Genomic DNA, 26,241 nt, shown 5'->3' with positions numbered 1-26,241 from the left:
GCAATCCTGCATAGGGTTTCCGAGGCTGTAAATCTTTAAGGGAGCAGAAAGCTTCATCTTTCTCTCACAGAATGTCTGGTAGTCTTGAACTATCTTGAGGTTAGCATCCTGATTAGTAACCAGTACGTTACCAGAGCTCCAACAGCTTTCTTCAGAGTACTAGTTTGGGAAGCAGGATCTTATTGACACAAATGCTACTCCTGTAATTCCTTTCCATATAAAATAAAACTGCTCTTGGAATGCTGAAAAATAACCCCATCTCAAAGAATCCACTCCATATCACCGTAATTACCCCCTGGAGGCTACAATTTTATTCCTGTATCATTCATTACTACATACCTGGGAAACTGATTTCATCCACAGTCTGTCTTTGACTGTATGCTTGGTGATGTGTAATGTTTATTTGATTCTTTTTATTTGTAATTTTGTTTGTTTTGTTCTAAGAACCCAAAAAAAGTAACCATTTTTACTTTAAAAAATTAAAACATTGATAGAAAGAGTTAGCCGAATGTTGCATTATACAGAAATGAAGCCAAATCTCAGAGGGACCAAACCACATAGCAAGATGATATAGTCCTCCTAGAAGTGGAATTGAAGTGTCCTGGTTCCTGGCACAGGCTGTTTTTCATTACCAAAGTGATTCTTTTGCTTTAGTTTACAGGCTAGGAATAGGACAGAGTCCTTTGAATTATCATGTCTCTGGGTAGTCATTTGGATGTCTGGTACAAAATGCTATGTGGGAAGAATAGGAAGAGAAAGATAGTCATGGAAACATTTGTTTTACAAATAAACCAAGAATATGCACTCAGAAAAAACCCTGTTATCATACTGGTGTGGGACGACATCAGAATTAATCCCAGGCTATAGGTTCACCTTGGAGTCCTACTGTGGCACTGCGGGTTAATATGCTAGTCTGCAAGGTCAGTGGTTCAAACTTACCAGCCACTCCTCAAAAAACCCTATACAGGGTTGCTATGAGTCAGAACCAACTCGATGGCATTTAACAACAACAGGCTCACCTTGGTTATAGTAGGCTTTTACTTTATCATATTGGCTCTGTTAAGGATTGATGAACAGATCTCTCCTGCAGCTAGACTTTCATGGTGATAGGTGAGACAAAGCACAGACAATAGTAAGAATCTGAAATGTAGGTAGTGGATAGAAAGAGGGCTCAAACTTTATTCACTTTTGTTTTCTGAAGAGGTTTGAGATAGCCTAAAACAAAGTACTTACAGACAATGAAGTTAGTAATAAGTATTATTGAAAGAGGAAACAAGCCAAGAAGGCTCAGAGACAAATTACACTCAGTGTGTATTTGTCTCTGAACCTCCTAGCAACCACAATGAAAAGGGTAACAAGAGATAAAGAAAGGCAGATGACACCAATTACAATAGGAAAAGATTTTCCTGGAATGAAACTCTTAAAAAAAATTTAAAAATTTACAGCGGACCTTATTTTATTTAGGGGGGTTGCCAAAGGGCTTCAAAAAGTTGGTAAAAAATGGAATGAAAAGATAATGGACATATGAAAGAATTCTCCTTATATTGAAATAAAAAATAAAAAGATAATGGAATTTTTTAATGAACTTTTTGAAGTCTCCTTTTATTGTGCAATATAGGAACCCTGGTGGTGCAGCAGTTAAAGTATTTAACTGGAGCTGTGACATGACTAGATATGTGCACACCCGTATTCTTACAGCACTATTCACAACAGCAAAAAGATGGAGACCACCTAAACGCCCATCAACAGAAGAATGGTTAAATCAACATTGGCACACACACGTTTTAAAGAAAAATGAAGAATCTGAAAAACACCTCAAAACATGGATGAATCTGGAGGTTCATTATGCTGAGTGAAATTAGTCAATTACAAAAGAACAAATGTTGCCTTAGACCATTTTTGTAAAAAAAAATTAAGAAAATATTTTCTTGTTAAATTCAATATTCTATGATGGTTACAAGGTGAGGAGGGGTAGGGGAAGGGAAAAATACTGCTAACTGGTGGTTAAAAAAACATTTAACTACAAACCAAAAGACTGGTGTTTCAAACCCCACTAGCTACCCTTCAGGAGAAAGATGTGTATGTCTGCTTCTGTAAACATTACAGTCTTGAAAACTCTATGGAACAGTTCTACTCTGTCCTATAGGATCTTGATGAGTCTAAATCAACTTGATGGCAGTGGGTTTGGTTTTGGTTTATTGTACAATATAATGGAAAATGTCCTGCATGGTAGCTTTATGGTAAATGCAGAAAATCTCATTGGACTATTTCCTATAACATCTTAAAGTAGAGTCAAGGTTATGGTTATTATGTTGTTATGTGCCCTTGAGTTGCTTCTGACTTGTACAGTGACCTTGTATAAGGTTTCTGAGGAGCAGCTGATAGGTTTGAACTGCTGATCTGTGGTTAGCAGTCCAGTGCTTATGCTACAGCACCACACCAGGAGTCCAAAATTATTATAGCCAGGCATAAGGGCTGTAGCATTAAATTGGTCTTTGACAAAGAGAAAGATATTGAGTATTGCTTGACTTCGGTTTCCTCTTCTATACCATGGAGGGATTGCCCTTTAGATCAAGGAGAGACAGGGAAGCCTATCAAATTTATCTGTGTGTTTTTTGTCAAAAGACATTATTTTCTACATTATTCCCAGACAATAGACAGACCAATGTCTATTGTGAAAAATTGTTTCTAGATGACTTCTTTAAAATACCAAAGAATTCATTAATAGTCTTTATATTAATTACATGTTAGAATGATAATATTTTGGTTTGAATCAAATTTATTATTTTAAATATCTTTAAAAAGTTTAAATGGCAAAAAATAATGAGGGCAGTATAACACTCATGTACTCTTCACTCAAAGTAAATCAATACTAGTATTTGGTAATATGTTCTTTGTTGTTAGGTGCTGTTGAGTTGCCTATTGACACATAGCAATCCCATGTAACAAAGCAGAACTTCCTCACAAGTCTTCTAGGCTGTAATCTTCATGGGTGCAGATTGCCTGGTCTTCCTCCAGTGGAGCCACTAGGTAAGTTTGAACTACCAGTCTTTCAGTAAGCAGTCGTGCACTTAACCATTGTATCAGGGAGTCTTTTATCAATTAGTACATATCAACTATACTGCAGTGGGTTAAAACAACAAAGGTATATTCTTAGTCAGTGCTGCTCACACTGTCCTCACTTCAGGACCCAGGCTAATGAAATATTGCTAGTCACTACAATAGAAAGAAAAGAACATGACAAATTGTGATATGGTTTTTCAGTCTTCTACTCAGAACATGTTGTTAGGAGAAAGACATCATGCTTGGTAAAGTGGAGGGTCACTGCAAAAGAGGAAGACCCCTGATGAGATGGATTGAGATAGTGGCAGCAACAATGGGCTCAAACATAACAATTATGAGGAAGGCTCAGGACCAGACAGTTTCCTTCTATTATGCAACATTGTTATTGTTCTAACAATAACTCAGAACTAACACTCCCATTAATTGCATATGGTGTTGTTGTTGCTTAGTGCCTTCTAGTTGATTCCAACCCATAGCGGCCCTGTATAGGGTTTCCAAGGAGCAGTTGGTGAGCTTGAACCACCAACCTTGCAGTTCAAACAACCTTGCTGTCTGATGCATTAGTCCACAACGCCACACCAGGACTCCATTCCTAATTTCAGATAAAGTAAGGAAGTTTCTATTACATACCTTGAAGAAAAACCAGAATATTCACAGAGTCTACCACTACCGCTATACTTCTCTCCCCAGACTGAATTTCTTCCCTCCTCAGATTTAGTGCATCATGAATTTGGTACACATAGAGGCCCTGTTTTTATATTGCTTACTATAAATATAAGCATTCATAAGTAATATATAGCATTAGTTTGTAGATTTTATAGGATATTTGTTTGCGGTGTCATAAATTTATAACATCCTTCAATATTTTAAGTCAATATTTTGTTTTTATGATTTATCTACATTGAAGTATATATATTGAAGTATGTATCTCTGGTTAATTTATTTAAACTTCTGTATATCCTGAGATTTATTTATCCATTCACCTAAAAATGGGCAAACCATTTCCAATGATTTATTGTTAACTAATAGTGTGGTAGCATAGGGGTTAAGAATCGGGCTGCTAACCTCAAAGTTGGCAATTCGAAACTATCAGCTATTCCATGGGAGAAAGATGAGGCTTTCTGCTCCCGTAAAGATTTACAGCCTCAGAAACCCTGTGCAGGGTCACTATGAGTTGGAATCAACTCCATAGTACTTAACGACAACAACAATAGTGTGGTATTGTAAATATATGTAGGAGATTCCCTGGAATTTTTATCAACTGAGTTTAACAAGACAAACTCTAATCTCCTAAAGCAATTGTTGTATGTAATGAACTAACTTCTTTTCCATGTACTTAGAATGATAGTTCAAACCTTGCAGTCCAGCACATTGACCCACAGCACCACACCAGAACTACAAGGTCGGTTTGAACTACAAGTCCACCATTCAAGTTTACCAGTTACTGTTTGGAAACCTGATACAGTGTCTCTCTATGAGTCAGAACTGACTGGATTACCCTTAACAGCAGCAACAGCAGAATGATAGTGGACCAATGAAAATTAGTATATGGAGTCCTGGCGTGGCACTGTTGGATAAGCACTGGACTGCAAGGAAACCACTCCTCGGAAACCCTATACAGAGTCACAATGAGTTGGAACTGACGCTACTGAACTTAATAGAAACCAGAATGAGCGTATTTATGAACCATCCTTCGGAGAGTTGAGAAAGTAATTGCTCAAATAATTTTTGTGTTCTGTGGTTCAAATGAGGAACTCTACTTGAGAAAGGTTGCCTGACGTATAACCTAGAAGTAGATTGCAAAGTTTTAGAATAAAGACATTTTCAACTTTACTAGTCATTGCTAAATTATTCTCCAAAATGGATATTGAAATTTATCAGCTGTGAATGGGAGGGAGCTCTCATTTTTCTACATCTTTGTCAACATTTGTTATTGTCAGACAATTTTGCTTTTGGCCAATCTGGTGGGTATGAAATAATATCTCATTGTTATTTTAAGTTGCAGATTCCTGATTACTAGTGAAACAGAGCACTTTTCATTTTTGCTCGGTCTGAGTTTCTTTTCTCTGCATTACCTGTTCAAATTCTTTGCCATTTTTCTATGTGGTTATTTAGGTTTTTCCGAATGATTCATAGGAGTTCTTTATACATTTTGGAGCTAATACTTTATCTGTTACATGTGTGGCCATCTCCAGGTACTTCTGGTATATTCTTCCAACTAAACATTACCCCACTACCACTAAAGTCACTTCTAGTCTAACATTTTACATATCTGTGATACACGTATACATCCAAACGTAGGCAATTTTAAGTCAAGCTACAAAGGTTCTGATACAAAGATAAGTCAAAAAAATTTTTTTTTGCTACAGAATCATAAAACTGTTTATTTTTTTTTAAATGTCAAAATGTGAAGCTACTGTTTCTTGACATTTCATCCATTGAGATCTAGACACTTTTGAAGGCAGTGTCTCCATCTCAGAATTCTTCATGGAAGAATTTACACACGTCAAAATGGCAGTTGGGGTACCCTCAAGGGACTCAAACATTGTTCCTTTGAAAAGTTCTTTGAGTTTGAGAAACAAAAAAGAAGCCTGTAGGTGCAAGATCAGGGCTGTAGGGTGGATGGGGTAAGGTTTTCCAATGAAATTCTTGTAGGACAGCTCTTGCTGCCCCCCAAAATTGAGCAAATGTGTTGTTGTGATGGAAAACAATTCCTTGGTTCAGATTTCATGGTCTTTTTCTCATCAATGCAATTTTACATTTTTAAAAAAACTTCTTCATAATAAACCCCTGAGATTGGCCTGTGTCCTTTGAGAAAAATTTCTCAAGATTACCTCTTTAGAATCCAAATAATAATAAACAACTACCATAACCTCCTGAGCTGACCTCTATGCCTTGAGTTGAATAGGACTAGCAGATCTCTTCAGAAGTCACTATTTGATTGGACCTGTTTTTGAAGGCACCCTAAGGAGATTAAAACAAGTGTATATGTTCCTTTTATGACTAACTTTTCTAAACCCCAAAAACCAAACCTCCTGCTGTCGAATCAATTTCTACTCATAGAGATCCTGTAGAACTGGGCAGAACTCCTTCAGAGGTTTCCAAGTCTGTAATCTTTCTGAAAACAGATTGCTACAACTTTCTCCAGCAGTGCAACTGGTGGGTTTGAACCACCACTTTTTGGTTAGGAGGCAAACACTTGACCACAGTGTCACCAAGGCTCCTTAATTGATCTCTCTAACTTGGTGCTATGGATCAGCACTAGAATGCAAACCACAAGATTCAAACCCACCAACTATTCCTTGGAAACCCTACTCACCATGAGTCAGAACCAACTCGATGACACTTAACAACAATATATAAATCCATCTACTCCTTCTATTGCTAACTGACCTCTTCTCTGAACAGAGGTCATACATGATCTGAACTTTCCTACTTTGAAAGCAACTTTTGAATGGTCAAATCTTCACAAGTCTGTGATTGGCTAAACATAGTTACTGTTACTCAAAGATCAGCCAGTCCAAACATCTTCCTCATAGAGGCCTTCTTTGACCCAGTGGAAAGTAGCACTGTTTAAAATATGCTGACTGAATACTGAATACTGAAAACTGTGTGGCTACTTTCTAACAGACCAAGGCAGAGCAGTCAATGGTACCCTGTGCTCATGAATCAGCAGTAGTGTCTTAGAAAGCGACCATTAATTTAAAAGCCATTCTAAGTGCAAAAATAGTGTGGTAATTATAGGTATAAGTAGAGTTAGATTTTCTAAAAACATCATCATTATTCAGACAGACTTCATGCAGGAATGTGTTAGGATCATGAATTTATTTATGATTGCTTCCTTTTTTCTATTCTCCAAATACTCTTATATATGTTTAATAATTATATGGCTAATAATTATCAGTATATTAATTATTAATAATATAATTATTGATACAGTATACAAGAGAGCTTCAAAAATTTCATGGGCAAATGGAACTAAAAGAATGGAATTTGTCCACAAACTTTTGGAAGCTCCCTCATATATAATTCAAAAATTCTGTTGAGAACTGAAAGCAAAATGTAACCCACTCTGATTATAAGAAGTCTCAGTTTCTCAAGCAGGTATTCACTTCAAGTGAGGGAAGAAATCAAAGGCAGGTAAGTGTAAGGGCCTTTTCCCATATAAAAGCTTTTCAAAATAAATTTGAAAGTGCCAGGAAACTGCAAGCTTGCATAGGGTGGAGAAGGAGATGATGGAATGCCATGACTGAGAAGTATAGAGAGAAAACACTGGTGACACAGGGAGAGGAACAGAACGGAGTGAAGAAGGAAACTGGAAACTCAGCCAGGTAGAACTATGATGGAAGTTCAAGGATATCCTGGAGTAGGAAGTTTGGGGGCCTGGAGGAATGAAGCAGTGAGGCACAGAGGAAAGAATACCAGGAGATTTAATGTTAAAAGACTCAGGTGCCAAATTTGGCTCAGCTTCTAACTAGCAGTTGACCATGGGCAAGTCATTCCACCTCATCTATGAAAGGAGGGTGATACTCAGAGTTGCCCTGAGACTCAAATGCAATAAGGTAAATGCAAGCACTTAGTAAATACTCAAGCTTAGTATTCGGGCTAAGAGCGAACAAAAGGAGCAAAAGGCACCGGAGCAATGTTGACAAAGAGAAGAGAGACAGCACCAGGTCAGGAGCAGAACAGTACCACTGCCACACAGCACAGCGATCCAGATCAGGTCTGTCCCTCCTTATTTGTTGTGATTGACCTGGGGTTATATTTACAGTGGAGATCTTTAGGAGACAGAGATTTGGGGGAAAACTTTGTAAATGCCTTGTACATCTCTAAAAGTCTAATAATGTTATTTCTTACTAAATTTGTTTATACCACATCCTTGCAAGCAGATCATCTAGAAAGATACATTTTGATAGGTGGAAACTCAATACTGAACAAGAAGGGACTTTTCCTGCCCCAAGGCCCCTCCCCTCCTGTGAGGGCGATGACATCACTAGCTATTGTTAAAGAAGAAACTGGCCTGAGATTTATGACCCTAACTCAGATGCTAAAGCTCTCCAAGGCTCAGTTAACAAACTGAGAGAGCCTAAGGGCTCTCATCTTCACACAACTCTAAGGCTGTGGGTTGTACTTTGTGATTTTTGCCCCCTAAAAGGTAGCTGTATTCTGTCTTCCTTTTGATCATAGCTCAGCAGCAGCAGCAAACAAAACAAAACAAAAAACCAAACCTGAAAACCCTGTGGGAGGAAATGTGTACAGTGATATAATCTGCTCTATTCCTCTTTCCCTCCTCTGCACCACCCTGTCCCTTAGTCCTACATCCCAGAGACTGTAAATATTGCCATTTTCATTGAGGAATCAAAGCCTCCAAAGAACTAATATCCAGTAACCTCACCTTGACTCTTGGCTCTGAAACACTTAGCTCTGAAAAAGGCCTCATAGGTCCTTCTTCATTACTCTGCTGAAGCAGCTGTTATGAGCCTCATTTTACAGATGTGACTACTAAGAATTAGAGACAGGTTTAGTAAATATCCCAAAGTCTGTAGTAGTATATAGTAAGGTTTCCATACTAGCTTCAGAACTAATTACTATTGGCTCCATTTTCACATGTATTGTCTTGTGATTGTCAAAGAAGAGGGGGTGGAAAACACTCCTTACACAGGTATTTGTGCCTGTGTATGTGTGTGTCAGGAGAGATTAAACACCAATATTCAACATAATTTATTTATGCATAGAAAATCCTATCGCTTTCATTTTTAAAAATTATAGAAAGTTTTACAGAGATCTTGGATTTGGGGGCTCTGCAATGATATACTGTGTTTAATGTGGGGGTGTTCAGAGCAGGGATAATGAGATGTTTATGTTGTTTATCAGACGAGGGATATGGGCTAAATATAATTATTTTTACATTAGTAAATATGCCATATTAGCTTTTGCTGACCTTTCACTGGCCACCTGTTCCTGTTCATGGCGTTGACATTTTGCATTTAATATAATCTGACAATAGAATTATTCTCAAGGCTTTGTCATCTGGGACTTCACTTTTTTGTCACAAATCACCATTTATATTAAATGACTGAAAATCAAAGATTACAGCCTTCAGTGTGGATTCCACCTCGATGTAAAGAAAACAAAAATCCTTACAACTGGACTAACAAATAGCATCATGATAAATGGAGAATTGTCAAAGACTTCATTTTGCTTGGATCCACCATCAACACTCATGGAAGCAGCAGTCAAACAACTGCTCAGTCAATAGCAAAGCTGTCACTTTGAGCACTAAGGTATGCCTGACTCAAGCCATGGTATTTTCAATCACTTCATATGCATGTGAAAATTGGACATTGGCTGAGTTAGGGTGTTGGAGAAGAATATTGAAAATACCACAGACTTCCAGAAGAAGAAACAAAAACTATCTTGTAAGAAATACAGTCAGAATGTTCTATAGAAGTGAGAATGGGGAGACTTCATATCTTGCACTTTGGACTTGTTCATCAGGAGGGATCAGTCCCTAGAAAAGCAGAGGGTCAGCAAAAAGGAAGAAACTCTCAACAAGACAGCGATTGTGAGGATGGCACAGGACTGAGCAGCGTTTCATTCTGTTGTGCAGAGGGTGGCTATGAGTTGAAACCCACTGGTTGACACCTAAGAACAATAACACCATATTTAATGACAGAAGGTGGAAAATCACTTATGATATAAAACAGAAAATAATGCACTCTAATATTTTATATGCAGTATAAACTCAATTTTGTTTCAAACATTTCACACATTCAAAAAAATAAATATGAGAGGCAGTGCATGGCAGTGGAGAGAGGGCGGGCTTGCAATCAGAAAGACTAATGTGTGAATGTAACGGTCTCTGCTACTTATGAGTGACCTGAATTCAGGCAGGTTACTTAAGCTCTCTGATTCCTGTGTTTCTTATCTGTAAAAATAGAAGGGGTGGAGGAGAATTATATTTATTTTAGAGCCAAAGCACTTGACACATAAAAAGGACTCAATAGCTTATTTTATTATTATTTTGAGGAGGTGGTGCTAGGGGTGTATGACTTGCATCTAAACAAGGCCTTGTGATTATAAAAACCTCCCACTTGGTTTATTGCTCTGTTGCTGCTATTTTGAGATTCTTGATAACTTTTTTACCAAAGGACCCAGCATTTTCATTTTGCACAGGCCCTGAAAATTATGTAGTTTGGGACTGTACACCTATATACACAGAGACCGACAGAGAGGGGGGTGGGGCAAAGATCGAAAAGCAATAAATCAAAATGTCAAAAAATCTCTGGGTGATTTTTATTATCTCTTTTATTCTTCTGCATATTTTTACTCTATAGTTTCTATAATGAGTATGCATTAATTTCATAGGGAAAAAAAAAAAGAATGCAAGTTACTTTATAAAATTATTCTCCCCATTTTGCAGATGCGTGAAATCAAGGTCACAGAGGGGAAATGACTCACCTAAGATTAGTAACCTTCAGTGTCACATTATGAGAAGTGCTCAGGAAGCTGCATTTCCAGGCTTGCCCCCGATTCACTTGGGTCTGAGGTACCCACACTTTGTCTAACAAGATTTTCTTTGTGTCTCTAACTTGGTTTGGGGAACCCAGAACTATACTATGCAGAAGGGGTCTCCTCCTCAGAAGCCCAGGGTCCTCCATGATGTGCTCATCTGCTGTGGGAGTTTTAGAAATAGAAGCGACACCCCCTGTTCTCCAAGGGTCTACCAAATAGTAGAATATGAAACAGTGGTGTGAGTACTGTGTGCAGACTCTAAATGTTGTAGGCACAGCCAAGGGAAGAATTGATTGGCAGAGGAACAACTGAGAGAACACATGACACGAAATCTTGTCACCAGGACTGTTCACAAAGGAAAAGTGGGTGATGCTGAAGTTTTGCTCCATTTCATTTTCTCCAACAAACCACTGTAAAAGTGTCTAAAGGTAAACAGTGTGAAGGAGAAAGGGCTATAAATGCTCCAGCTCTTTCATGTTTTATATATTCCATAGTATACTTTATCGACTGTTTCCTTTAACAAACCCCCACAGAAAAGATTGCTTGATTGTAACCTTCACAATTGCTTAAGCAGCAGCACACCCCCACACTTTGATTTTTCCCCCTTCTTCACTTTCTCTTCCCCTTCGGTTTCTTTAGGCATGTAGTCTAAACCTGAGACTTTTTTTTTTTTTTTTGGTCCTGCATCTCATTCATGCTGAGGATTCTTTGAATGTCCATGCATTTTATTCCTGTTTCAACTAAGCCTTTCTCCTCCTCCAAGAACTAAACTTGCAACTTAAGTACTTCTCAACAGCTCAATAAATCATCACAGACTATTATCTTTAGGGAACCTCTAGAGATCATCACTGGTAGAGTTTTCTTGGCTTAGGTTAGAAGCTCTGGGCAAAGATAAAGGAGAACAAGGGAAAGACTGAAGAGAGTTAAACAACCAGGATTATTTTGATGATATTAACATGAATAGTAATATTAGCTTCATTTATTAAGTTCTTTTTACTCTGTGCCAGGCAGGTAATTTACTTTACATCTTTGATCTGATTTAATTTAATCCTTACAATGATCTTTATAAATTATGTACTAAACCAAAACCAGTTGCTGTTTGGACTAATGGAGTCCCCATGTGTGTCAAAGTAAAACTGTGCTCCATATAGGTTTTTCAGTGGCTGATTTTTTTTTCTCCCAAAAGTAAATCACCAGGCTTTTCTTCTGAGATGCTGTTGGTGGACTTGAACTGTCAAACTTTCAGTTAGCAGCTGAGTATATTAACTGTTTGTACTACCAAGGGACTTCTTAATTATGTACTGTGAAGCCCATTGTTACAGGAAGAAACAGGCTACATGAACTCACAAAAACACAGCTAGTAAATGGCAGAACCAGGAGACAAGATAGACCAAGTCTATCTGTCTCCTTAGTTGAGGTGAGTTATTGTCATCAATAACTCATTCAACTTCACTACATGGTAGTAGTAATGGAAGTGTGTGTGTATGTCACAATCTATTATAGATTACACTGATGAATGTGTTTGTGTGTATGTGTGTGTGTGTTAAATAGCACATGTATTAAGTTTTAAAACTGGAAGACAGGAATCTTGAATTGTGTCCTGGCTCCACCACCTACTAAAGATGGTGATCTTGGGCAGCTTACTTTAGTTTTAGTTTCTTCATCTGTAAACTGTGGGTAATTGTGAAGGCAAAATGATAAAATATATTAAAATGCTCTGTGTTTGTAAACAACTATTCACACATACACATTCGCCTGTCTACATCTAAAAGAAGTACTAAGGAAACTTCACCTCTTATTCCACCTTCACCACTAAGCTGTTTCTGTAAGGTGACGTGGTTGGACTGGTAGCTCCATCTCTGAGGGGTTTTTTGTTTGTTAACCTAAGTCTCTGGCCTCTGATTTCATACTGTACTTAGAATTTCACTAATACGTCTCTAACCCTTACTCCCAGATAGCCTTCTAGAATCATCCTCATCACATCCCAAGTCTGAGAGCCCAGGTGCAACAATGACTCTTTGTCTGAGGAACATTGTCAGAAACAAAAAAAACAAAACAAAAAGCCTTCTAGGCCACATCCCATCTGCTGCTGTGATATGTGGGTTACATTGTGTTTTTAAACATTCTCCTTCCTCTATTTTTTTTTTTTTCTTAAGTCACTTCAAGACTTGAAAAACTGCACACAAATTTGTGTGACTTGTGAGTACCCAGCCCTAACATAGCCAAAGGCCCTTATATAAACCACACCACCTACCCAGAGTTCTAGTGGTTCTCAAGTTGTCTCTTAAGAGTTAGCTTGGAAAATAGAGGGTTGAGCAAATGGGGCAGGGATGGATGCCAGATTCTGAGCAGCATCACTTTAATCCATATTATATATAACCTCCACATAAAATTTCATTTGAGAAAGAATTCCTCTTCTTTGAAAGGTTTGAAAGACACTGATATATGCCTATCCTTTTGCTAATATCAAGAAAATGTCAGTGATTACCCACTGCCTTCCTCACTGCCACCAAGAGAGGTCTAGGCACATCTTAGCTTCCCCAGAGGTAAGAGGTGTTCCATAGCAACACGGAGCTCTCTTATTAATCATTCATTGAAAAGTGAGTCACAGTTAAAATCCCCCTACCCTGAATGTGAAAGAACAAAGGGGAATTTTACTTACCACAACCAAGAGCATCCCCAGGCCTCATGGGGCATTCCCATGAGAGCTGTGTGCCCTGAGTTCCTATTTACATCAAAATGCCAACAAGTGGATTCCGACTCATAGCAACCCTATAGGGCAGAATACAACTGCACCATAGGGTTTCCAAATAGCAACCCTATAGGGCAGAATACAACTGCACCATAGGGTTTCCAAATAGCAACCCTATAGGGCAGAATACAACTGCACCATAGGGTTTCCAAAGTTGTAATCTTTATGGAAGCAGATTACTACATCTTTTCTCCCATGGAGCAGGTGGTGAGTTTGAATGATTGACCTTTTGGTTAGCAGCTGAGTGTTTTAGCCACTGTGCCATCTTCTCTAAATTTCTTTAAATTAAACATTAAATTCAGATCTTCAGCAACGCTAGCCAACTTTCTTGTGTTCAATGCCCATATATTGCTAATGGTTACTATATTGAACAGTGAATATATAGAACATTTCCATCACCACAGAAAGCTCTATTGGACAGTAGCGGTCTGTTGTTAGGTACTGTCAGGTTGGTTCTGATTCATAGTGACCCTGTGCACAACAGAATGAAGCATTGCCTGGACCGGTACCATCCTCACAATCATTACTCTTGAGCTTATTACTTCTGCCACTGTGCCAATCTATCTCGTTGGAGATCTTCCTCTTTTTTGCTGATCCTCCACTTTACCTAGCATGATGTCGTTCTCCTGGGACTGGTCCCTTCTGATAACATGTCTGAACTCAGAGAGACGAAGTCTCTCCATCCTGGCTTTTAAGGACCATCTGGCTGTATGTCTTCCAATACAGATTTGTTTGTTCTTTTAGCAGTCCGTGGTACTTTCAATGTTCTTCTCCAACACCATAAATCAAAACCATCAATTCTCCTCAGATCTGCATTACTCATTGTCCAACTTTCACATGCATACGAGGTTGTTGAAAATATCATGACTTGGGTCAGGTGCACCTTAGTGCTCAAACTGACAGCTTTGCACTATTCATAAGGTCTTTGGTGGCTAAACATTCAGAAGTAGTCTGCCTCTCCATCTTCCTAGTCTGTCTTGGACTGGCAGCCCAGTTGAAACCTGTCCACCATAGGTAACCCTGGTAGTATTTAAAATACTGGTAATATTTAAAATACCAGTGGCATAGCTTCCAGCATCACAGCAACACACAAGTCACCACAGTACAACAAACTGACAGATGAGTGGTAGTCAATAGTGGTCATCCAAACTAATTCTTGATTATTTATTTGGCCAACCTGGGTCCCTCACCAGTCCCTGCACTGCCAGCTTGATCTTTAGAAGCCCAGAAAACATCACATTCAAGTCCAACTGGCTCCCAGGATTCCTGGAGCAGTGAGTTTAGAAGTGACTGAGTTAATGTGAACATGAGCCTAAGCATTTTCCAAAGTTTGCCTTTATTCTCAATTCTGTATCCTGTTTGTAGTGCATCTGATCTGCTCCATGTCTACTAGTAACAGATGGGGGTAATTTTCCCTGAAAACTTTCTATTTTCATAAATACTCCATTAGAGAGAACTTTATTGTTAAAATTAAATTAAATGTATTGCATTCTTGCTCTGTTTCAAAAAGGAACATATTTGTAGCCCCTTTTCTTCTATCCAATAAAATTCAGGCCTACATCTGAAATGTTACATGAGAGGGTTTCAACAAGTTCATGGAAAAATCCCATTATCTTTTGATCCCATTTTCCCACAAACTTTTTGAAGCCCCCTCATACTATGACACCAAGTGTTTAATATAAACACACATTGGAAACAGAATTTCAGAACTGGAAAGATCTTAGAAGAATCATCCAATTTGACATTGTGACTTTTCACAAAGGAGAATGGAAGACCTGGAGACATTGAGTGATTTGGTTAAGGACATACAGTGACTTAGCACAGAGTGGAACCCAGGTCACTTGGCTCTCACTTTAGAGCTTTCCCTGCTAGGTAACATTGGGGCAGCATCTTATTGCTGGCTCCTTCAAGGTCCTACAACTCTTTATTCCTCCTACCTAACTCCTACAGTCTCATTATAGTGTTCCCCCCACAACCATTTTCTGAGTGTTTACACACTAGAAGTTCAAGCATGTTCTCAGAAATATAAGTCCCAAAAACCAGTTTTCCTAAAAATGTCACTCAGGTTTCACACCACAAAATCACCCAACAATAAGAAGAAATAGAAACTTTTCCCATCTAGATTTAGCAGCCTCCCAGTAGGTATGCTTTCATTTTCACAGCCAAATATCAGAAACACTTGTCACTGTCTCACAGGGGCCTGCATCTTATATCCTCACAGTGCTTGACAGATTATCCATGCAGGAGGGCATAGAATTGGGCTTGAAAGTCCTGGTCTGGGAAATTGGACCATGGTTGTTACAACTAGGATTTCAGATTCTCTTTCTGCTTATATTCTAATATAATTCTACTTATATTCTAAAGAAAGGGATCAGTAGATAAAAACCTATGGGGCCAAATGCTGCCCACTGCCTGTTATTGTAAATAAAATTTTATTAGAATGCAGCGATAGTCATTCATGTACATATATATGGCTTCTTTCACATACATAGTAGAGTCGAGTAGTTGTAGCAGACTTAACTATATAGCCCACAAATGCTAAAATATTTACTAGCTGGCTCTTTCCAGGTACATGTCTGACCCCTAGTCTAGAGTCACAATGTGATCTGGTAGATAAATGACTTACCATCCTCCACTTGAAGTGGGAGGGGAGAGGGGGGAACCCATGTCCAGAAAGACTGCCAACCCAAACCATTTTTACAACCAATTACAGGTGTTTCCTTTTAAAAACAGTGTGCTATTAAAAGGGAAAAAATGTTTTGAAAAAATTTTTTCAAGTGCATATTGCATTTTCTTTTTCTGATTTCTGCTCTATCCAGCCATATATATCCATACATACTTATCTAGGGAAAGATTGGGAGTGTCATAACCGGAATTAAAAGACAAAGAAATAGTTCATATTTTGCTTCTCACATCTGAAGTTAGATTTTCCATCAAGACAATATTCTTGATAGGTTTTGTTGAGAAGAGGATTTTCTAAATTTCTTTATTTCCCCTTTGGGCTATTATCAGAGAGTTCCATATAAATAGGTCCCAACCAAACAGGAAGAGAAAGAAGACAAACTCCACCTCTTTTGAGTCTGGATGACTGAGACGGTGGGAAACATAAGTAAAACAGAGCAAGAGAAAGCTGCTATTTAGACATATGTCTCAATCTCTCCTCTCTTAGCCAAAATCATGGATATGAGCCTGAATTCTAACTCCAGAGTGCCTGGGTTCAAAACTTTCAGCCTTATACAGTTATTTACCCTCTTTGTGTTTCTGCTTTCTCATCTGTAAATCAGGGGTAATAGTATCACCTACCTTGCAGAACTGTTATGAGGATTAAGTAAGTGACTGTAGGTTAAGTGCTTAGAATTGTGCTTTTAACATTATTATGAGGTGATGTTACAAGAAGATCAAATACTTCAGTATGGATTACAACCCAATGTAAAGAAAACAAAAATCTTCACAACTAAACCAATGAACAACATCATAATAAATGGAGAAAAATTGAAGTTGTCAAGGACTTCATTTTACTTGGATCCATAATCAACGCTCATGAAGGAAGCAGTCAAGAAATCAAACAATGTACTTCATTTGGAAAACCTATTGAACAAGACCTCTTAAAAGTATTAAAGAGCAAAGATGTCACTTTGAGGACTAAGGTATGCCTGACTCAAGCCATGATATTTCAGTTTTCAATGTGAAAATGGGACAGTGAATAAAGAAGACTGGAGAACTGATGCTTTTGAACTATAGTGTTGGCAAAGAATATTCACTATACCATGAACTGCCAGAAGAACAAACAAATGTTCTTGAAAGAAGTGCAGCCAGAACGTTCCTTACAAGTTCCTTACAAAGGATGGCAAGACTTTGTCTCATGTACTTTGGACGTGTTATCAGGAGGGACCAGTCCCTTGAGAATGATATTATATTTGTTAACTGGAGGGTCAATGAAAAAGAGGAAGACTCCCAACAAGATGAATTGATACAGTGGCAGCAACAATGGGTTCAAACATCACAATTGTGATGGTGGTGCAAGATTGGGCAGTGTTTCGTTCTATTGTACTATATGGTCACTATAGTCAGAACTGATTCAACAGCACCTAATACAACTACAACAATTACATAGATTTTGAATGAATGCTGGGAAAAGAGTGAGCTCTATCTCTCACTCCCATTTTGGAATCTGGAAGGATTCCTCAAAGCTGTCTCTGTACCAATGTGGAGCAACCCATCAAGGCAGACTGCCAGAAGAGGGACTGAGCTTGCCTTTCTCCAATGACCATCAGTGGCTCTCAGTTCTTGTGTGCCCAACAGGGACCATTAGTGCTAGATGAAGGTCCAGTAGGAGAATTTCCAGCAGAGATCATGTCAGAGGAATGGACCACTGAGCTGGTAACAATGAATGGGTGAGCACACACAAGTCATAGCCAGGTCTCAGGATGGTTCACGTCACTATGAAAGCCAGATTAGTTAGAGTCGGTAAGGGAGACAGAATGGACCATGGATTACCACAAACATTAGACATCATGCCAGCCAGGTCATGACTAGTCTCTCCTCAATCGTCAGTAAATCAGGGGAAGTTCCGCCCCACCCCACCCTGCCCAGAAGCTCTGTAAAACTAGCAGACATGGAGAAGCCACAGGCTACATCCTCCACCACCAAGTGTTCTATAAGCCATGCTCCTCCCCCAGGCATCTTAATGCCATCATCTGTGGTAAGGCTGGGATGGCAATCTGAAAAATGGAATGAGACTGAGTGCTTGCCATTTAAATTACTGAAACCATGTGCTTTTTAGATAAGACTAAAATACAATCCTCATCCCATTGTCCAAGCCTCCCTTACACACTGTCCAGCAGGATAGGGACATAAAAGGACTTTAGATAGTGGTGCTAGAGGATAAGCACTGGACTACTAACCACAGATTCAGAAGTTCAAGCCTACCAGCAGCTCTTTATAGAAAGATGAGTCTTTCTGCTCCCATAAAGATTTATAGCCTCCAAAACCCTATACAGAGTCCTGGTGTGGTGTTATGGGATAAAGCGCTGGACTACAAGTTCAGTTTGAACCACAAGATTGGCGATTCAAACTCACCAGCCACTCCCTGGAAAACCTATACAGAGTCACTATGAGTTGGAAACAACTTAACAACAACAACATACTCCATATAGGATTTCTGAGTTGGACTAGACTTGATGGCAAGAGATTAATAGAAATAAATTGCCTTCTTTTTCACACATTTGAGTGTGATGAGAGTAAATTTGTGACTGTTGCTCCCCCTCCTCCCACAATTTTAACTCTGAACTGGATTGTTGCCTGTCAACATTTCCCACTCCCCGAGCCCAACCATATACACTCAGACACACCTTCACCTACACACACACTAGCTGTGTCTAAGATGGCTGGAGGAACAAGTGAGAGACATTTTAGGCTCTAAGGTAAACAGGAGAAAGAAAACCTTAAAAAAAACCTCACCCTGGTTGCTTTATTTTAAAAATAAGGAAAATGCAACAACTTGCATAAATCAGATTTGAAGGTACAACTTTACTCTGCTTTCTCTCTGGCGAATCAAGGGAGAAACTGAAGGCATCAACCAACCTGTTCACAAGCAATGTTTGCTCACATTGAACCTTAAGCATTATGCTTTGGGGGACCTAAATGTGGTGCTGTAGGATCAGCACTGGACTGAACCACAAGGTCTGAGGTTCAAACCTACCAGCTGTTCCTCAGAAACCCTAAACAAAGTCGCTATGAGTCGGAACTGACTCGATGGCACTTAACAACACCAAATAGACTAAGCTATACTTTTTTTGTTTTTTTGTTTTTAACTTTTAAGGATAGAAGAAACGAGAAAGAACAGAACTCCTAAGCCTTACTTCTGGGAATTTTCTGAAGGCCATCTTACCTTTAAGGAGTCCTGGTGTGGCACTGTAGGATAAGCACTGGATTGTTATCCTACAACTGCAAGATTGGTGATTCAAACCTACCAGCAGCTCCTCGGAAACCCTTTACAGAGTCACTATGAGTTGGAATCAACTCCATGGAACTTAACAACAACCCTACCTTTGGTAACTCTACTCAGCTTCACCAAGGAAAAGTTAGACAACATTGTTAGGCTACTGTTTTTTTTTTTTCTTTGATAAATTCTCAGAATTTCTTTGCCAGTAAGAAAGCTATTGGTTTTAAGCTGGCTTAATGACCTCAAATGACTCTGCTGGGACTGGAGGGACATTAGAGCCACAGGAGAAAAGGATGCTGTTACTACCAACATAAAAGGCCACCTCTAAATGTACCACATATCCCCAAACACACACATGTGCACACACACACACACTTGCATCTGTGTGTATGTGTACCCTTCCCCCAGAAGCTGAGGCCAAGACGGGCATCCCACATCAGATGGATGAATAGCAGGTCTGTCCTGACAGCTGTGTGCTCTCTCCCACCCAAAGAAAGCAGCAGAGACTCAGACAGCAACGTCTGGAGTAGCCCACGCTGTCTGTTACCAGCACCGGTGTGAAGGAGCTTAAGGGCAGCAGGATGGAATCAGAAAGAGAAATCATTGATCTTCAAGTAAGTTATCTCTGAGAGAGAGGAGAGGGGAAATTGGGGAGCAGACAAAGTTGGAGAAAGAATGGTTTCAGACTTTGGTCACTTGATAGTCACTCTCTGTCTTTCTCTCACCCACTACTATTCTCACTAGTTCCCTTTCTCCATACTCTCCCTTATCCTGCCTTGCCCAGGCATAGTCTCTGTTCTCTTTTTCTCTCCATTTCCCTGTCTGGTTCTTTACTTGTCTGGAAATATGTGAGAAGCAGATTGTTTAAATCCCTCTTGGCCTCTGCTTCCTTGTGTCAGTCAAATAGCTAATTAGATCTGTGTTACCAGAAAATGATTTCACATTCTGCACAGTGCCGTTTCCCAAACCCCAGGACAGTAGAGACTTATTTGAGAACTGACGGGTAGTTCTCTAGAGACAAAGAAAGATATGAGTTTAAACTCAAAAGACAGGCAGCTAGCCAACTTTGCATTTTATAGGTTGGAAAACACAAGCCATTCCTCGACTGTCTCCACAAAGCTCTCCTATGTAGGACAGAAAGCGTCTCATTCGGACAATCCAGGGAAACTAAATTCGTACATTCTGCTAGGAAGAGACAGAAATGTGTGTCCTTCCCTACCTGAGATGGCTTGGATGGCATCAAACTCCTCTCCGAGGTTCCAATTCTCCACTGTAGGGGGAGGGAATGGAATGTTGTGGTGAGAAGAGAGTCAGGCCATTGGAGTCAGCACTCCACATACATCTCTGTCAATTGAATAGAGTAAAATTGGCCTTTCTGTAAGAACAATCACAAATGTTGTATGATAAATTCTCATTCCGTTGGAAATTTTAAGAATGGAAAAGGATTTTTGAGACCAACAATTTTGGTCATCAAACCTGTTCTTCAAATGAAATCTTAAGCACAACCCAGGATATACCTCAGATATAAAATGAGGTGCATTTGTTAAAGTGCAATGTGTGTGTGTGGTGGGGTGGGGTATCTGTATGTGGAGGTGGGGAGGGTGAATGTGTATTGGACAGGGTGGTAGGAGCCTGCCAGAGCTCCATCTGTCTCTCCACCTCTGGCAGCTGCTTGAGACACCACCAGGGAACTTCTTGGATTACTTAGAGTACTGTGTCAAAACCACAAAACCAGTATAATTACATACCCAGTGTTACTTTCCTTGATTGTCATCCAGCCCCCAAATGTGGTCCGACCTCAGAGTTTGCTGGTCCCTCTGCCTATAATACTCTTCTTCTGGCTTTTAAAAAAAATTCATTGTACTTCCTTCTAGTACATTCCAGTCTCAACTCAAATATTACTGCCTCAGAAAGACCTTCTCTGAGAATGCTCTATATTAGAACTTCTCTTCCCAGACTATATCATATGTTTTATTTGGCACTATTGACAATGTATAAGTTGCACTGTTTATTTATTAATCATTGTTTCTCTCTCTAGAACATAAACTCCATTAGAGCAAAGCCTCCTCTGTTTTATTCATTGCCCTATCCCTAGTTCTCAGAGCAGTGCTTATACATAGGAAGGAAGACCTTGGAAAGTATTTGTTGAATGAATAAGTTATGGAAAACACACATTAGAGAGGATCAGTAACAAGTATATGGTCACACAACCAGTCCTTGACAGAATCAGGACTCCAACCCAGGTCTTCTGAATCTGGGTGTATTCTCTCTCTCTTTAAAAATTAATTCACAGCCTTTATTTTTTAGTGAAGCCTTAGCTTTGCAGAAAAACTGAGTAGAAAGTATAACGTGCTCCCATATATTCCCTCCTCTTCACTACAGTTCCCTTTATTATTAATATCTTGCATTAATGTGGTACATGTATTACAATTGATGACTGTATAAGAGTCAGGCTGCTAACCTCAAGGTCAGCAGCTCAAAACTACCAACGGTTCTGCAGAAGACAGATGAGGCTTTCTGCTCCCATAAAGATTTACAGCCTCAGAAACCCTATACAGAGTCGCTATGAGTCAATATCGACTCCATGGAACGTAATCACCACCACCACCACCACCAAAATTTATATTAGGGCTCCCTCCTTGGACTGTTCTATGGGTTTTGACAAGTACATCATGTCATGTAACTGCCATTACATTACATGTATCATGCAGAATAGTTTATTGCTCTAAAAATCCCATATTCCACCTATTTATTCATTTCTCCTTGCATCTTCCCAAGTCCCTGATAATTACTGACTTTTTTTTTTTTTTAAACTTTCTCTGTAGTTTTGCCTTTTCCAGACTGTCATCTAGTTAGAATCATGTAGTATTTTCAGACTGGCTTCTTTCACTTGTGGTAATATGCATTTAATTAATGTGCCTCCACATCTTTTCATGGCTTGATAACTCATTTCTCTATATTGTTGAATAATACACCATTGTATAGATGTACCAGTTTGTTTACCCATTCACCTATTGAAGAACATCTTAGTTGCTTCCAATTTTTGGCAATTGTGGATAAAACTGCTATAAACATTTGTGTGCAGTTTTGTTGTGTGAACACAATTTTTGACTCATTTCGTTAATTATCAAGGAGCAAGGATGATGGATCATATAGTAAGACTATGCTTCTGTTTGTAAGAACTGCCAACTCTCTTCCAAAGTGGCTGTACCATTTTGCATTCCCACTGACTGTGAATGAGACTTCCTGTTGATCCACATCCTTGTCAGCATTTGGTGTAGCTGTATTTTTTTTATTAGCCTTTCTAATAGATATGCCATGTTATCTCATTGCTGTTTTAATTTCAGTTCCTCAGTGACATCTAATATTGAGCATCCTTTCATATTCTTATTTACAATCTGTATATCTTATTTGATGAGGTATCTGTTCAGATCTTCTATCCATTTTTTAATTGGGGTATTTGTTTTCTTATTATTGAGTTTTAAGAGTTCTCTGTGTATTTTAGATACAAGTTCTTTATCATGTAAGTGTTTTTCCAGTGTTTTCTCCCTGATTGTGGCTTGTGTTTTCATTCTCTTCACTGTATTCTCTTTTTATTTCACCTAGTTCTTACCTCCATTGGATCCTTGAGTTCTAAGGAAACACTGTGCTTTTTTTTAAGTCTTAAAAGGACCAGTTTTTGTTTTTTTCTTTTTCAAATGTTCTGATGGGTTAAACAATCCTGAGTTTCTGGTTCAGGAATTTGTGCTTGGACAAAATGAAAACAGAACATGGGACTAAGGAGGGAAATGTTCTGGTCAGTGCTTGATGGATTTCTCCATTTCTGGTAGATAACTAAAGTATTAGGGTATCATCTTCTCTTCTTCTTTAGAGTTATTCTGTCTCTCCTAACCCACTGTTTTATTTTGGTATTTATTCTTCACCTTCATTTGGTCATTTATTCATTTGACTGATTAGAAGGTTATCCTTTAGTTTGCACAACTTCCTCTTCTAGCCCGCTGACTAAATTTAGATCTTGCATCCTTTTGAGAACTGAGTAGCTGTGAGTTCTGAAGAAGGTAAGCTTTGGTTAAGGGCAGGTAGAGGTGTTTTTTCTCCAGTGGCATGATACCCTCTCCCCATATGACAGATATCACATGAAATCCAAAGGAAGAGACATACATAAAGGCCCTAGTAAATGACCTTGCTGTGAACTCAATGTCAACTCATAGCAATCATATAAGACAGAGTAGAACTGGCCCATAGGGTTTCCAAGGCTGTAATCCTTATAGAAACAGACTGCTACATCTTGTCTCATGTAGCAACTGGTGGTTTAGAACTGTAGATCTTTCAGTTGGCAGCCAAGAGTTTAACAACGATGCCAATAGGGCCAGAAAAATGTTTACCTGTGTTTTATTGACTATGCAAAGGCATTCAACTATGTGGATCATAACAAATTATAGATAACATTATGAATAATGGGATTTCCAAAACAATTCATTGCACTCATGTGGAACCTGTACATAGGCAGTCATTCAAATAGAACAAGAGGAGACATTGGGAACAAAGTACGGTTTGAAATCAGGAAAACTGTGTATGAGGGTTGTGTCCTTTCACCATACTAATTCAATTTGTATGCTGAGCAAATATTCTGAGAAGATGGACTATATAAAGAAGAATGTGGAGGAAGTCTCATTAACAACCTGTAATAGCTATATGACAAAATCTTGCTTACTGAAAGCAAAGATGACTTGAAGTATTTACTAATTAAGATCAAGGACTATAACCTTCAGCATGGATTAGAGCTTAATAAAAAATAATAAATAAATAAAATCCTCACAACTGGACCAATTAACAACATCATGATAAAGTGAGAAAAGATTGGCGATGTCAAAGATTTCATTTTACTTGGATCCACAATCAGTGACCATCAAAATAATAGTCACCAAAACAAACATATTGCACTGGGAAAAGCTGCTGTGAAAGACCTCTAAAGTGTTAAAAATCAAAGATGTTGCTTTCAGAACTAAACTTTAAAGAACTCAAAGCCATGATACTTTCAATCACCTCATATGCATGCATGTGAAAGCTGGATAATGAAAAAGGAAGACCAAAGAAGAATGAACATATGCCTTTGAATTATAGTGTTGGTGATGAACACTAAATGGATTGCCAGAAGAACAAACCAACCTGTGCTGGAAAAAGTACAGCCAGAATGCTTCTTAGAAGCAAGGATGGAGAAATTGGTCTCTGTACTAGTCCCTAGAGAAGGACATCATGCTTGATAAAGTAGAGGGTCAGGAAGACAGACCCTCAAAGAGATGGACTGGCACAGTGGTTGTTACAATGGACTCAAATATATAAACAATTGTGAGGATGGCACAGGACTGAACAGTTATCTATTGTAACAAATTATAAATAACATTATGAAGAATGGGATTCATTCTGTCTTACAGAAGAGCTCCATGAGTTAGAATCAACTCGAAAGAACCTAACAACAGTATATTACATACTGAATAAATATTAATTCTTCCCCCCTCCCTTTTTTAATGGTTTACCAAGGGTGGGAAAGATCTATTGACTGTATCTAAACCATTTCATCCATTCATTCAACTAATGTTTACTATCAATGACTATTTTAGTCTATGCTTGCTAGGTATGGAAAAGTTATCTCAGTTCAAGAATCCTTGTATGAGTCAAATAACTTTGTTCTGTTTTATAACCCCAAGACTATTCTTAAATTTGTGACAATGTTATTCATCCCAGGAAGGACAGATAAAAAAGTATGTAAATGATTTACTGTTTCCTATTATTAGAAAAACACCTTACAGCCCCAAGCCCAATTATTAATGGGACAGTATTTTAGTAAGTCAGAGTACCTTTATCAGGAAAATGTTCTCTCCTTTATAATACTGAACTTGGAGACTTCATTTATGTTAAGTATATAGGTTATCTCTTGTTGATCACTCATCCCATCACCAAAACAAACCCAACCAAGGAGAGAACAAATACAAGGAGACTTAAAAAAGTTCACGGAAAAATGATATTAAAAAATAGGGAAACTTGTCCATGAACTTTTTGAAGCCCCCTTTCATTTATTGAATTTCAACACTAAATAAAATAGACCCTAGGAAATGTAATATTAATAAATGAAATATACACAATTAACTATAACATAAAAAATTTAGTTAAAAGTGTTTTCCAAAAATGTGGTAGTTACCACCAAGGGATGACAATTTCATATTTTATTATAATTGTAATGTATACTAAAAAACCATAATGAATCTACCAAACTGGTGATTTCAGAATATTATTGCTTAAGATAAGGCTAAAGTAGGTGGCACTGTGCTATTTAACACCTTATGTAGAGCTTGCGACAGTCATGGGCACACCCTGAGTGTTTCAAGAATTGCATCTTTCTTAACTTTTCAGAATTGTGGTTCTCATTTGGATGATATGAATCATGTGTCTGAATATGAACGTGCATACTGATGTTTTCTTTCACTAAGACACTGACATCACAAACACTGCAGACCTGAAGTTTGGAGAACTCCAACACAAGAAACATTGCTCTGAGCCTCTATTATTAGTGTAGCAGAAGTTTCCCCAGGTCAAAACCTATGAGAATGGGATGGTCAGTAGTGGTATAATTGAGTGAAAAATGAGTGACCCACAGTATTCAAAAGCAGGTTTCTGCTACCAGCTGAATGCCTGAAACTGTTTCAACTTTATGGACACTTCCCAAGTTTGAAGTTGTCAAGGACTTCATTCTTCTTGGATCAAACGATGTATTCCATTAGGCAAATCTGCTGCACAAGACCTCTTTAAAGTGTTGAAGAGCAAAGATGTCAGCTTGAGGACAAAGATGCACCTGACCTAAGCCATGGTATTTTCAATAATCTCATATGCATGCAAAAGCTGGACAGTAAATAAGGAAGACTGTAGAAGAATTGATGCATTTGAGTTATGGTGTTGGAAGAGAATATTG

At 38.5% G+C, this 26,241-nt stretch overlaps 1 protein-coding gene across 1 annotated transcript in view; it reads left to right on the top strand.

Annotated features, from left to right (window-relative positions):
• The first annotated feature begins 18,713 nt into the window (after positions 1-18,713).
• The window catches only part of NINJ2 (ninjurin 2), a 123,212-nt gene continuing 115,684 nt past the window's right edge, over positions 18,714-26,241 (top strand). Inside the window, 3 exon segments of the mRNA XM_006862775.1 lie at positions 18,714-18,729; positions 19,727-19,826; positions 19,828-19,888. Of these exon segments, the coding sequence (XP_006862837.1) occupies positions 18,714-18,729; positions 19,727-19,826; positions 19,828-19,888 (177 nt within the window).

This window comes from Chrysochloris asiatica, unplaced genomic scaffold (assembly GCF_000296735.1).
Source record: "Chrysochloris asiatica unplaced genomic scaffold, ChrAsi1.0 scaffold00050, whole genome shotgun sequence".
Classification (NCBI taxonomy): domain Eukaryota; kingdom Metazoa; phylum Chordata; class Mammalia; order Afrosoricida; family Chrysochloridae; genus Chrysochloris; species Chrysochloris asiatica.
The sequence above is the reverse complement of the archived record's forward strand: the minus strand, read 5'-3'. Positions and strand labels throughout refer to the sequence as shown.